We start from the raw sequence: 12619 nt of genomic DNA on the forward strand, positions 1-12619 counted from the left end.
TTAATTTTAGATTTCCGTAATTTAAGGCTTTAACTGTATTGGTTGTTGTGTTGATAATGATAAATTTATATTTATGTTATGCTTAAAAAATTAAATAAAATACTGTGATATGCAATATAGATTTATATGTAACTAGTATTTATATAATATGACTAATAGATATTGAATTTAAAATACCTTATCAGTTAAAATATTCGGAATTGAATAATTATTACTAAAAGTATAAATATTTAAATAATAATTACAGTTTTTAAAACTTGTATACGTTTTCATGGTTTAAAGAGCTATATAATTTAGTTGAAATTATATAATTTTATGAGTTTGTAATTTCTAAAAGCTACAAATTAGATTAAAAATTTACAATTTTAGTGAAAATTAGTTTGTTAAAAAAGGACATTTTCCTTGAAAATTATGCAAAGCAGCTTTGTGACTCTAGTTTATACATATCATTCACAAAAAAGTTTGTCAATCATGCTTAATGGATATAAAAAATTTAACACAAAAACAAGTGACTCAGTCACTTGGGTGCTTCTCTCAATCTCCAATGAAGTGTTTGACTCACTGATCGTATAAAATAGGTTCACTTTTTATGTTAACTCCTAATCATAATTGTCTTGCATGGTGTCAAGTTCTCATTAAGCACAAATGATTTTTCAATCTTTCCTTCCTTGCTTGTACTTCCTATTTTTTCAAAACGATTCTCAAAGGATGTGTTCAATTAATTTTCTGCCATTTCCTAATTCAACCATGTTCCAAAAGTAACTCCTAAAAAAATCACACTAACTATCAAATAGCTAATCTAACACAAAATCTAAAATCAAAGTACAAAATTTGAAGTGAAAAAAAAAAAACTATATTTTTTGTGGTTCAATCTTCCTATGCATGAGCATCTTGTGATTGGCTCCATACTGAACTACCTTGCCAAAAAACTCATTATCTTTACATTTAGCGGCTTCAGCATCCTTTCTGATATGACTTTAGTTCTTTTATTACTTGGCTAGCTTCAGAACTTGCAAATTGATAGTCAACTTCAGTACTGACAACTTGTGTTTCTAGTTTAAATCCTTTACTTGTTTGACCAGCTTCAATAGTGACCAACTGTGTCTTTTAAGTGAGTCAAGTATTCAAAACCAAATTGAAATTCAGATAATGACTTGACACGTGTCACCTTACTGACTTGACACGTGACACAATATTGACATGACATGTGGCATGAATAATTTTGAAAAAAAATTTAAGAAAATTATAACAAAAAAATAAGGAGCTGACACGTGGAACATCCCTAACACAGTTAACACCATACTAATGGAATGTGTAACGTCCCATTTAATAAATAAGCTTACTTAAACGACACGTCACACAATGTAATATAAGAGCAAAGGTTCGGAGTATAAAAATCACTCCTTAAAGATATCCAAGGTACTTAAAAATGGAATCCTTAGGCACACCACGATGCCAATACAATATAGAGTACAAAGTTCAACAGTAACCACATTAAGATTAAAAGACAAGTTAATACATGGGTCATAGCCCGAAGAGGAACTCAGATGAGTGGAACCAGCTCGGATGGCTATGCAGCAAAACCTCCGTCATCCTTATGACCATAGGGAGTTCTCACATCTGCTCACATTAATAAATTGATGATCATCGCAAAAAGGAAAAAACCACACATAGGAACACAAACAAGCATAAGGGTAAGCTAGAGTAAAAAAAAAAATTTATCATACAGTTACATACAATTTATAGTTCAAGATGCATATGTCAACCAATCTTGTTATGACTTTTCAAACAATACAATAAAACTCAAGACACAACTCATCCGGATACATATAATTAGTCTGATTCAGCGGATGTTTGCACTTGTGGTGGTCTTTACTGCTCTACCGAGTTGTTCTACCGAGCTGCTCTACCGAGCTGCTCTACCGAGCTGCTCTATCGAGCTAATTGTTACAATATTTCTTCCCCCCACACACAAGGTTATCCCTTAAAGTATTTCAGGCATCCTGCTACTCTCACCACTCTAGTCAGTTCGCTCTATGTGAGACTAACTCACTCTTTAGAGTGTCATGATGCAATACTTACCTTGAATCCTTACTAAATTATATAGATGGGGCACCACCATGAACTCCCACTAACAGGGGTCATGAAATTACGTCCCGACCACTGAGGTACCACCATTAGGTCTCACCTAGAGGCTCATGGAATTACGTCCTAACCAATGAGGCCTCATCACGAAACTATCGTGGAATTACGTCCTAACCAAACCAACATCATACTTCCAACAATCAATATAGAATCATTTATCATGCCAAAACCTTGCCATTTTGATAACCAGCAATCCCATACAAGTCACATGCCAATATCATATTAAACTTATCATTCACAACCTATAAACCATTTCACTCATGCATATTTATTCATCTCAAGCTTTTAACATAATAATCCAATCAATCATGTGCCAAACATCCAAGAACAAAGAAGCCATAAAAGAAGAATGCACCCTCGCGCAACTCCTTGCTCAGGCAGAAAGGTCTCGGTCAGGCGAGAGGGTCTCTCGCTCAAGCGAGCTCCTTTCGCCTAGGCAATAGCTTAAGAAGAGGGAACAGTGGCTTGCGCATTCTCTCGCTTAGGCGAGACCTCCTCGCCTGAGCGAGATAGACTCTCGCTCAAAACAGGAGCTCGTCGCCTGAGCGACAACTCGTGCAAACAATATGGGCGAGTTGTTGCTAATCTCGCCTAGGCGAGACACGCTCGCTTGGGCGAGAAAATTAGAACTCTCCACTGTTCTTACAGGCCAACACCAATATTCAACCAAAGCAAAACACAAATTTGTATTCATAACATTTTACATACCACACATACATCAGAAACACGAAACAGATTCGAAAATGGGAAAATAATCGATTTAAAACTAAGAAACCCTAGCTTCCCTTACCTGGAAAGAGGCTAATAATAGACTTTGACCCTTAAGCCAATGAACCCAATAGCTCTAGGAGCAGTTTTACGAACTGGAACAGCGACACGAAAAGAAAATGTGGTTATCACAGAGGACCTCTAGCGGAAGCACGAAAAAGAAGACTTAGAAAGGAACTAGTATGGGTTGAGAATCAACTTACATGGAGTCGAACTGGTTGAGCTAACTTGAGCACGAGTGAGCTCTAAACCCTAGCAGAGAAGCATTGCTGTTCTAAGAGAAGGGGAGACTGTTTTCTGAAAGTGAGAAGAATGAGAGTGTTAGCTGGTTTAGGGTCTATGGCTCCTTATGGGCCAGCTCTAGGCCCAACTGATTTGGAACAACCCTTTAAAATATAGGCAAAAATGTAAATGGGCCTTACAAAATAAACTTAATTGTTATGCATTTTCAAAAATACAAACCTGATTGAGATTACAACAAATCTTAAGACCTATTTGAAATTTTTAAACAAAAACAGAGACAAATAAAATATTTTAACCTTTCATTTTCTCTCCAATTCTCTCTCCAATCTAAACACTTCCTAACTCTTAATATTCACTCAAATAAAAGACAGTGAATCAAATATTTTTTTATTATTATTTAATCATTGCAATAAAGTGTTTATTTTCATTATTCAAAAGTGAACAAAAATAATAAAAAATAAATAGTATCCTCCAAAGTTTCTGAAATCGGAGTATACATATTAGACAAGATACAATAATCTCCCATTAAAATAATACAAAAATAATATTTATTTGTTTTTCACTCTCTCAAACCCAACATAAAGTAATAATACATAATTATTTATTTAGAATTTCGATATTTTCCGCTTCTGTTATTCATTTCTCTTCATAAAACAATTAAAAATTAACATATAATAAAAATAAGTTATATAAAACGCGCGAAAAGAGCAAATAAATAAAGCGAACATAATTTACGTAAAACACGTAAAAAGAGCAAATAAATAAAGGGAACATAAGTTTTGGCGCTCAATTTTCTTGCATAAATGAGATGTATTGTGTGGTTGGTAGCTTAGTAGATTCTTCACAGAGGAATGGGGATTCAGGGGTTTTTGCCGCTGTTGAAATCGATTATGGTTCCGATCAATATCAAGGACTTGAAGGGTTGTTCTGTAGCGGTAGACACCTATTCTTGGCTCCACAAAGGTGCCCTTTCTTGCAGCACCGAACTCTGCAAAGGGATACCCACTACCAGGTCACTTCCCTTTTAGCTTTTTCCTTACTTTTATTTTATTGGGGTTTTCTTGGATTCATTGTTTGGAGAAACCTGTCTCGTAAAAGTTCGAATTTTTGAAATGGGCTTAAGCACATACAAACTGGGTGTGTTGTTCAACTGAGTTTATTTTGTGTGTGTATTGGTGGGTTTTAGGCACATTGAGTATTGCATGCACAGAGTCAATTTGCTGCGCCATTATGGGGTTAAGCCCATTCTAGTGTTTGATGGGGGACTTCTGCCAATGAAGAATGAACAAGAGATCAAGCGTGCCAGGTGCTCTTTATGTCTTTACAACATTGAATTTTTTTTTTCTTTATTGATTCTTTTTGAAAGTATTTTTTGTTGAGTTGAGTGACAACCTTAATTGTTAATGGGATGCTTTCATGTATGTTACGAGTCCTATGTACGTTAGGTAGAATAATAAGCTTAATGTGGTACTTAATATCTGACGCCTTACCACTTAGTGGACTAGTTTTTTAGTTTGAATTTTCCATATCTGCTTAAGTCATAACAATTAGTGCTTTTGGATTGAAAGGGCTGTGTATAGGTTAGATTAAGGTCTATGTACTGAATGCTGAAAGGTGAATGAAGTCATCAACGTAAAGGAAAGGGGCCACTGTTGGTTAGGGTTCATGTTGATAGTGTGAAGCTGTTGGAGATGTTGTTTCTTCTAGAGGGTGTCAATGTTGAGTTCTCCATTGATTAGAATATACATTTTAATGTGGTTCTTAAACTATGAGGCTCTTTTATTGTTTGAACTAGTTTTTTGAATTGAGTTATCTTCTTGTGTTCTAGTCACAATAATTAGTGCTTTTCTTGAGAGTTGCACACTGCGTGGAACACAAGTCTACATTTGCCTTAGTTGCTCCCTTCGTGGGATTTCACTTCCCCAGTGTACAATGCGTCTGCATGTAGGACAATTATCCATAATGATATAAGCTGACTATTTTGAACAAAATTTTCTGAATCCCTGTCTAGCTGTCTCTATGTTTGTGTTCGTCAGGTTCTTATGCACAAGCATAATTTGTTGAAATAGCAATGATGTCAGGTTTATGATCTTGAATTGCTAAAAAATTTCCATTTCTGTTCTAGATGAAATGAATGTTTTATATGCTGTTTGGTGATTGCTCCGTTGTTTCAAATATTGAGGTAAAACCGATTTGGTTTAGTAAGAACTTCAGAGAAGGAACACTCTTAATGATTTGGTTGTGGAATTGATAAATAATGTAATAATTTCGAAACTAAGATACTGAAGAACCAATCTTTCTCCAGTACCTATGAAAATAACACATTATTAAGGATCTGAATATTATAGTCTTTCTCCAATACGTATGAAAATAACACATTATTAAGTATTAAAGGATGAGAAATAAGAGGCTGTGAACCTTATTACAATATCACCAAAGAGGAGTTCTTTGATTTCTGGGCAGGTTTAAGAACCTTAAATTCTCAGAGAGTCTATGTACTTTTGCTTCTATGCTATAAATGCAGGGCTAGAAAGGATAATTTTGCACGTGCAGTTGAACACGAGTCAGATGGAAATTCAGCTGCTGCTTATGAGTGCTACCAGAAAGCAGTTGATATTTCTCCCCAAGTTGCACGTGAACTAATTCAGGTAAAAAGGAGTTAAATATATCATACTTGGTCCCGTTGTTGTGATATGAGCATGTGTGCTTCCATTTGTGTGTGTAGGTATCATATTTGTATTTCGTTTGAATATATTCAATACAGTAATTCCTAAAGAGTCTTTATTGCTGTGAATTGTGTGTTTAATCACACATGTAAATCCTTTACTTATAATCATTCAAATATTAGTTAAGTATCCCGTTACAAATTTTAAATGATGGAGAATTTTCGTAAGCCATGTTATCTTGCATGTAACTGTTGTCACAACCTGGTACTCAACTTCAGCACTGCATTTAGAAATTGTTTTCTGCTTCTTGCTACTGCAAGAAATCAAGTTTCTGCAAATGAGAGATAATATTCAAAATTGGACCTCCTATCTAATGATGATCCTTTACAATTAGCATAGAAATAACAAACATTTTTGGAATTGCCTTTATCTACATATATTAAACTACGACCTGGTTCATTCTTGATGTATCAAAGTATGCGTATCACAACATTCCATGACAATCACATGGACCTTTAGGAATCGGCTAACCCTACTAACTCCATATGTGGTGTCTAGTTTAGTTAGGTAATTAATTTTGCCTACCAGACAAAAGTATCTTGCGGGGTCTTTCAATGGATTTCCCTGACCTAAAAGAAGCTTCAAATTAGGATCCATAGTACCATTGTTGGGGTGACAATCAATCATACCAGTCTTGATCAAAATGTCTACAGTATATTTCTGTTTGCGAAATTGCAATGCTAGGTAAGGAACTTTGATGATAAGAAAGTACCTAAGTGGACCCAAGTCCTTGGTCCGTGTAAGAATATAAGATGCAAGTTCATATTAATGAATCCTTGTGTGTCTTAAGAATAACAAAGGAAAACATTATATATAAACTCAATACATTACATAGAGATAGGCCTAGACACATATATTGAAAATACATCTAACACTCCCCTTCACGTTGATTCTTATAAATCATATGTAGAGCTTATTACAAATGTAACAAATTTTAGGACCTTGCAATGATTTGGCGAAGACATCAGACAACTGATTATTAGAGTTAATGAATTGAGTATTAATGTTTATAGATACAACCTTTTCACGAATGAAGTGACAATCTATCCCAACATGTTTGGTCTTCTCGTGAAATTATGGATTTGAGGCAATATGAAGGTCAACTTGGTTATCACAAATGAGAAACATATGTGTAACCTCTCCAAATCTCAATTCTTTAAGTTTTAGCCAAAAAAGTTTACAAGTGGTAGAAGCCATAACGCTAGGCACTACTTCTGCCTTAGATTTGGCTAGTGCAGTTTTTTATTGCTTTTCCAAGAAATAAAGTTGTTACTAGTAAAGGCATAATATCCGAAGTTGATATCCTATCAATGGGAGAGCTTGCCAAATCTACATTTGAGTATCCCACAACTCGAGTATGATTATTGTGTCTGTATGATAAATCCTTTTCGTGGCTCCCTTAATGTTTTTTAGAATGCTTGTTGGAGAAAGGGGGGCTTGTCATTGAAGATTAGAGGATCGCAACATAATTATAAGTAATATATAGGAAACCTAATAATGGAGAATATTTACAATCATCATTGTACACATTTCCCTAATTTTTAAGATCAAATAATCTCTTTTACAATGCTTTATGTCTCCAAATAAATGTTCAGCATTATTTTTGTGTGGAAGGTATTGAAGCAGGAGAATGTGCAGTATATTGTTGCTCCTTATGAGGCAGATGCCCAGATGACATTCTTGGCAATTAGTGGACAAGTCGACGTAGTTATAACTGAAGATTCTGATCTTATACCATTTGGTTGCCCTAGAGTAAGTTTACCAGGTGGCTTAACACATACATGTTTTATGTTATTTATTTTCTACTGTATATTTCTTCCTACTTTTTGATGTACTCATTCGTTTTTTATTGGCCTGCTTCTTCATTGAAAATTTAGATTCTCTTTAAAATGGACAAGTTTGGTCAAGGAGTCCAGTTCCAGTACTCCATGCTACAAAAGAATAAGGAGCTTAATTTTGAAGGGTTCAACAGACAAATGGTTCTTGAAATGTGTATTTTGAGTGGCTGTGACTATCTTCAGTCCTTGCCAGGTATGGGTCTTAAAAGAGCCCATGCAAGCATAAAAAAATTTGGAAGTTATGATAAGGTAAGTGCGGCTGATACACACAACAAGCATGATTGTTCAGGACCTTAAAAATTAATAAGAGTTTTTTTTTTTTTTAACTATCAATGTTCTTTTAAACCCACTCAAGCAGTCAGGTACATCTATACGCAGCAGAAATCCTAAGGAGTGTTTAAAAGTGTTGTTTTTAATGATATATATCTTTTAAATCTGGTATGTAAATCTTTGTATATGAAAATTTTCTATTTCTAATGCCAATTTCAATGTATCAGGTACTTAAGCACTTGAGATACAGTGGAGTTTCTGTGCCTCCCTTGTATGAAGAGTCATTCAAGAAGGCTATACGTACTTTCCAATATCAACGGGTTTATGATCCAATTAATGAAAATATTGTCCATTTGTCTAATATACCTGATGATATTGGTGACGAGTTAGACTTTTTAGGCCCATATCCTTCATTTTTAATGTTCTTTTTCCATTTTAAATTAATATCATTCCAATTTGTTCAAATGTCTATAAGATCTTACTTGAAATTATACCTTAACCTGGGATACACCCATTCCAAAAGATATAGCACAAAGAATAGCAAAAGGGGATCTTGATCCAATTACCAAAATGCCATTTGAGGTAAACCGTTCAATTTCTTCTTTATTTTCATCTATAACAAACTGTGTGTGTTTGTTAAAATGAATTAGTAAATTTCTAGTCAACTGAAATATCCATGCCTTTAGTGCCTGTCTTGTTCAAAATAATGTGATTGATTTCATTTGTTCAGTTTTGGAATACGAAGGATGATTTGCATGATTGTGGAAGAAAAGGAATTTTGAAAATGATAGGAATAGGATTGACAACCGAAAAGACTGCACTATAACTGTTCCATCTGTGTTTACATGGACGAGTGTGAGTATGTGTAAATTCTACAATGAGGATACTTTCTGCCAACTATTTCACTGAGCGTACTATTTTTTAAGTTTTGATGAGATGCATAATTATATGCTAACAGTATTGTAAATAAAGCTTGAGGAAGTATGAATCAATTGTTACCTTTCTTTTTAACAAATATTAAAAAAAAAAAATGTAAGCATTGGCTGGGATGTATGCTTCCTCAAAATTTTATAGCCTTATTGTTTAAAAGGCACTGTTGGTTGAAGTCCATTTCTTTTTAAATGGCAGGGAGAGAATCTTACAGCCAGATTGACAATTGCAGGAACTAGTCAATTTGAAACTCTTCGTTCTGAAAGTACAAAGAAAAAGATTGATTTGCCTGTGCAGAAGAATCTCTTGACCAAGTATTTTTGTATCCTAAGAAGCATTCTTCTTGAATTGATTTGAATCAGTTTAGCTTGTTTAAAAGGGAGGAATGCAGGGCCAGCACTTTATGGTTCACTCCGAACCAACTGATGCTGTTGAGGCTTTAGATACCATTGTCTAAAGTTTTAGATTCAATATTATATAACATTCAAAACAATCATATAAGATTCAAAACAATTATACAACATTCAAAGCGATCAAACCTGAGGCAATGAATAATGGTGGCATTTAGGCTCTGTTTCTTAGTGACATACTACAACTTATAAGTAGCAGTGTTTCTTTTATTCCTCCTCAGAGTAACTTTTCCTTAGCGATGAAAGGTGTTGCTTCTCTTGAAGCAAAAAGGAAATTCAGAGCACCTCGGGTGTCCCCTACTGCTGCTAACGAAACAAAGAACTGTACTGCATCAAAAATCGACTATGAGATTTCGGGCAGTGCCCGTCATCCTAATTGCCATGTAAGTTGCCTGAATACGGAACTGTAATAGTGAAAACTCTGCTCATTGTAAGTAGTTAAACTCTTTTAGATATTTTTTAACTTATATTTCCTTTTTTCTACAGACTGAATATGATTCTGCCACAAAACTTTCTGAATTTACAGAGTCTCCATATCATGGTAAGCTATAAATCTGCTGGTTTGCTTTGGTCTTTTGGATGGGAAAATCTTATTTCTTAAGCCTTTACATTTGTTGGTTGATGATACTCGTCACATTGTTTGCATGAATTAAGTTTCTATGATCCATGAGGAGAAGAAAAACCCTGAACATGCACTACTGCAACAGCCTAGGCAGCCAATTCATAAACCATGTTTGGGTTTGCATAAGGAGCATGGGCACACTAATGCCCAAGACACAGTAGAAGAAAAAACCAGGGAGGTTTCTGGGAAGGTTATTGTAAGGAGTGCTTATTTTCAGCACAAGCAAGTGGAAAAGAATGCTTGTGACGAGAAACATGAATACCAATCCTCTGGCATAGTCATTGATGAGAGAAAAAAAGCCATATCTGACAGTGATTTATGTAATGATCATTTGAAGAATAAAGACCAGGGATTCCATGAGAAAGTTGAAGGAAAAACCAGGGAGACAGGAAAGGCAATTGTAAGGAGTGCTTATTTTCAGCACAAACAAGTGGAAAAGAATGTTCGTGATGAGAAACAAGAGTGCCAGTCCTCTGGCATTGTCATTGATGAGAGAAAAAATGGCATATTTGACAGTTATTTATATAATAACCATTTGAAGAATAAAGACCAGGGATTCCATGACATAGTTGAAGGTAAAACCAGGGAGACAACTAGAAAGGTAATTGTAAGGAGTGCTTATTTTCAGCACAAGCAAGTACAAAAGAATGTTTGTGATGAAAAACAAGATTATCTGTCCTCTGGCATTGTCACTGACAACAGAAGTGCCATATCTGACAGTGATTTATGTAACAACCAGTTGAAGAATAAAGACTTGAAAAGGAAGTTATCCCCTAATGACAATATTCAAGATGTAGGATTTCTTAACTTTGAACCTTTGGTTTTCTTTAGCACTCACTTTTTAGTCTTGCACTAATGGTTTGACCCTCTACAGGAAAATTTGCATCCTAGGCAAGTGCAGCGTGCTTCACCTCCGCAAAGTAACGGTATAAATCAATTTGAAGAAATATTAATGGGTTTCACATTCACAAGTGAAATAGCTAGTGCTAATTGTCTTGATATTCCACCAGTTATGTTTTTTCTTTTGTTGCCATTTTACTGGCTGTCCAAAGGGGTGGATATCTTTTAAGACTGGCATTACAACTTTCACAAAAGATTCTATACATACTGATGGATGATTTCTTTTAGAAATTTCATTTTCAGTTTCATTTTCTTGGCAATTTGGCTTATGGATAATCAAAAGTCTTATTGATTCAGAACAGTAGCTTATCTTTTAAAGTACAGACTGGTGTCTTAGTAGAGTATCTAAACTGTAGCTTAACATAATAATTTAATATTGACTATGTGTGTTTTAGTAGAATAAAGTCCTGACTTGTGAAGATATCTGAGTTGAAGTTACATGATTTATGGGTATTAACTATTAATCCTCATGGAAAAGTTGGAAACAAAGTTCATGGAATATCATGCTTATGCAAGAGAAAAATAATGGAAGGAGATGGTCAATACAGAAGAAATGGAGATTACCTAATCACCAAAAAGCTCAGAGATAAGAAAGATATATGTTGCAGAAAATTACTTATATAACTGAATATATGAAGAACATATCACTCTTCAATGTAGATAAAATAGAGTGAATTTTCAGTTTCCTAGTCCATTTGTTTTGTTATGACTCAGCAGAGATATCTGCTATGAAATTTACTGAATATATTGAATTAGGGTTCAGAAACGATATCACCAAGAAACAACTCCACATGCTTTTTAAATAATCATGAAAGGAAATATCCTGGTGAAGTTTCTCTGAATTCGGATTTTCTTGAATTTTAGGTTGCTGTGATCACAACGTTGAAGGACCAGTTACAGAGAATAATGGTGAAGAAGAAAAATTCGGGACAAACATTTCCCATCTGGGTCAGTATTCAGAAATAGCTGAGAAGTCTATGGAAAGATTTGTCTCTGTGATATCATCCTTTAGATGCACTTCTGGCACTCGTGTCAGTGGTCTCCGAGCTCCGCTGAAAGATGTTCGAAACACTTCCAATAATAGGTAATTTTTTTTTTCCAATTTTGAATTCATTATCCCTTGGACTTTATTCGTATGTGACCTGTTTATCATAATTCATATCATAGGCCAAAAACTGTGGACTTTGGACAATATGCATATGTGCCAAAGAACACAAAGATTAGAAGAATAGCTCCTGAGAATTAATTCAAGTTGTTTAAAGAGAACTTGATTTGAGGTTTATCTCATCATTTCAACACCATTCTGCCCCAGCCGAGACCTGCATTGAGTTAATTGTTTTGGCAGCAGTAAATTGTATTCTTGATGTAACCATTCATCAGCCTGAAAATTGGTCATCTTGTTTTCTTCATTTAATACCACACTAAGTATAAAACTTGGTTCAAGAGCGTTAATGAGACAGTGAAAGCTTGGCTAGGCGGCAATTGTTCTAACTATTTTTATGTCCCTGAATAAGTGTATGCCTCCATGTTTTGTATTCTCATTTATTGATATCAATTGAAGAATAGAAGCATTAATTTTCTCTTTGTTACTGGCTTTAAGTTCCAAGGGTTTTGGACTGGGTTTTGGTCAACAAATCATACTAGATGCTATTTACCACGAGATTCAATGGTACCTTGTCTCATTTTAGTAGTTTGTAAAGTTGAGATTACACAGGTTCAATGACGTTGATCCTCTTGATACCAAATAAATAAAGAACCAGATATAGA

General features: G+C 34.7%; 1 protein-coding gene and 1 long non-coding RNA gene across 3 annotated transcripts; one reads left to right on the forward strand and one right to left on the reverse strand.

The window, feature by feature from the left end:
• Positions 1–1410: 1410 nt before the first annotated feature.
• On the reverse strand, positions 1411–3202 carry LOC114176643. Its single transcript, XR_003603034.1, has 3 exons — positions 3117–3202; positions 2936–3008; positions 1411–1620 (listed from the first exon to the last, which is right to left on the reverse strand). It is a non-coding gene; the product is annotated as an uncharacterized LOC114176643 (long non-coding RNA).
• Positions 3203–3924: 722 nt separating this feature from the next.
• LOC114176003 (exonuclease 1) lies at positions 3925–12612 on the forward strand. 2 transcript variants are annotated; one of them, XM_028060880.1, is made up of 14 exons: positions 3925–4168; positions 4343–4462; positions 5681–5804; positions 7497–7634; positions 7760–7969; positions 8218–8393; positions 8500–8572; positions 9119–9242; positions 9595–9713; positions 9817–9871; positions 9985–10745; positions 10827–10878; positions 11717–11936; positions 12020–12612. In XM_028060880.1, exons 1-14 carry the CDS (start codon positions 4008–4010, stop codon positions 12096–12098), a joined length of 2412 nt encoding a protein of 803 aa, XP_027916681.1. In that variant the 5' UTR covers positions 3925–4007; the 3' UTR covers positions 12099–12612. The 2 variants fall into 2 exon arrangements, with proteins under 2 accessions (XP_027916681.1, XP_027916680.1); XM_028060879.1 differs by having other exon boundaries at positions 9577–9713; positions 12020–12611.
• Positions 12613–12619: the final 7 nt, after the last annotated feature.

This window comes from Vigna unguiculata, chromosome 3 (assembly GCF_004118075.2).
Source record: "Vigna unguiculata cultivar IT97K-499-35 chromosome 3, ASM411807v1, whole genome shotgun sequence".
NCBI lineage: Eukaryota > Viridiplantae > Streptophyta > Magnoliopsida > Fabales > Fabaceae > Vigna > Vigna unguiculata.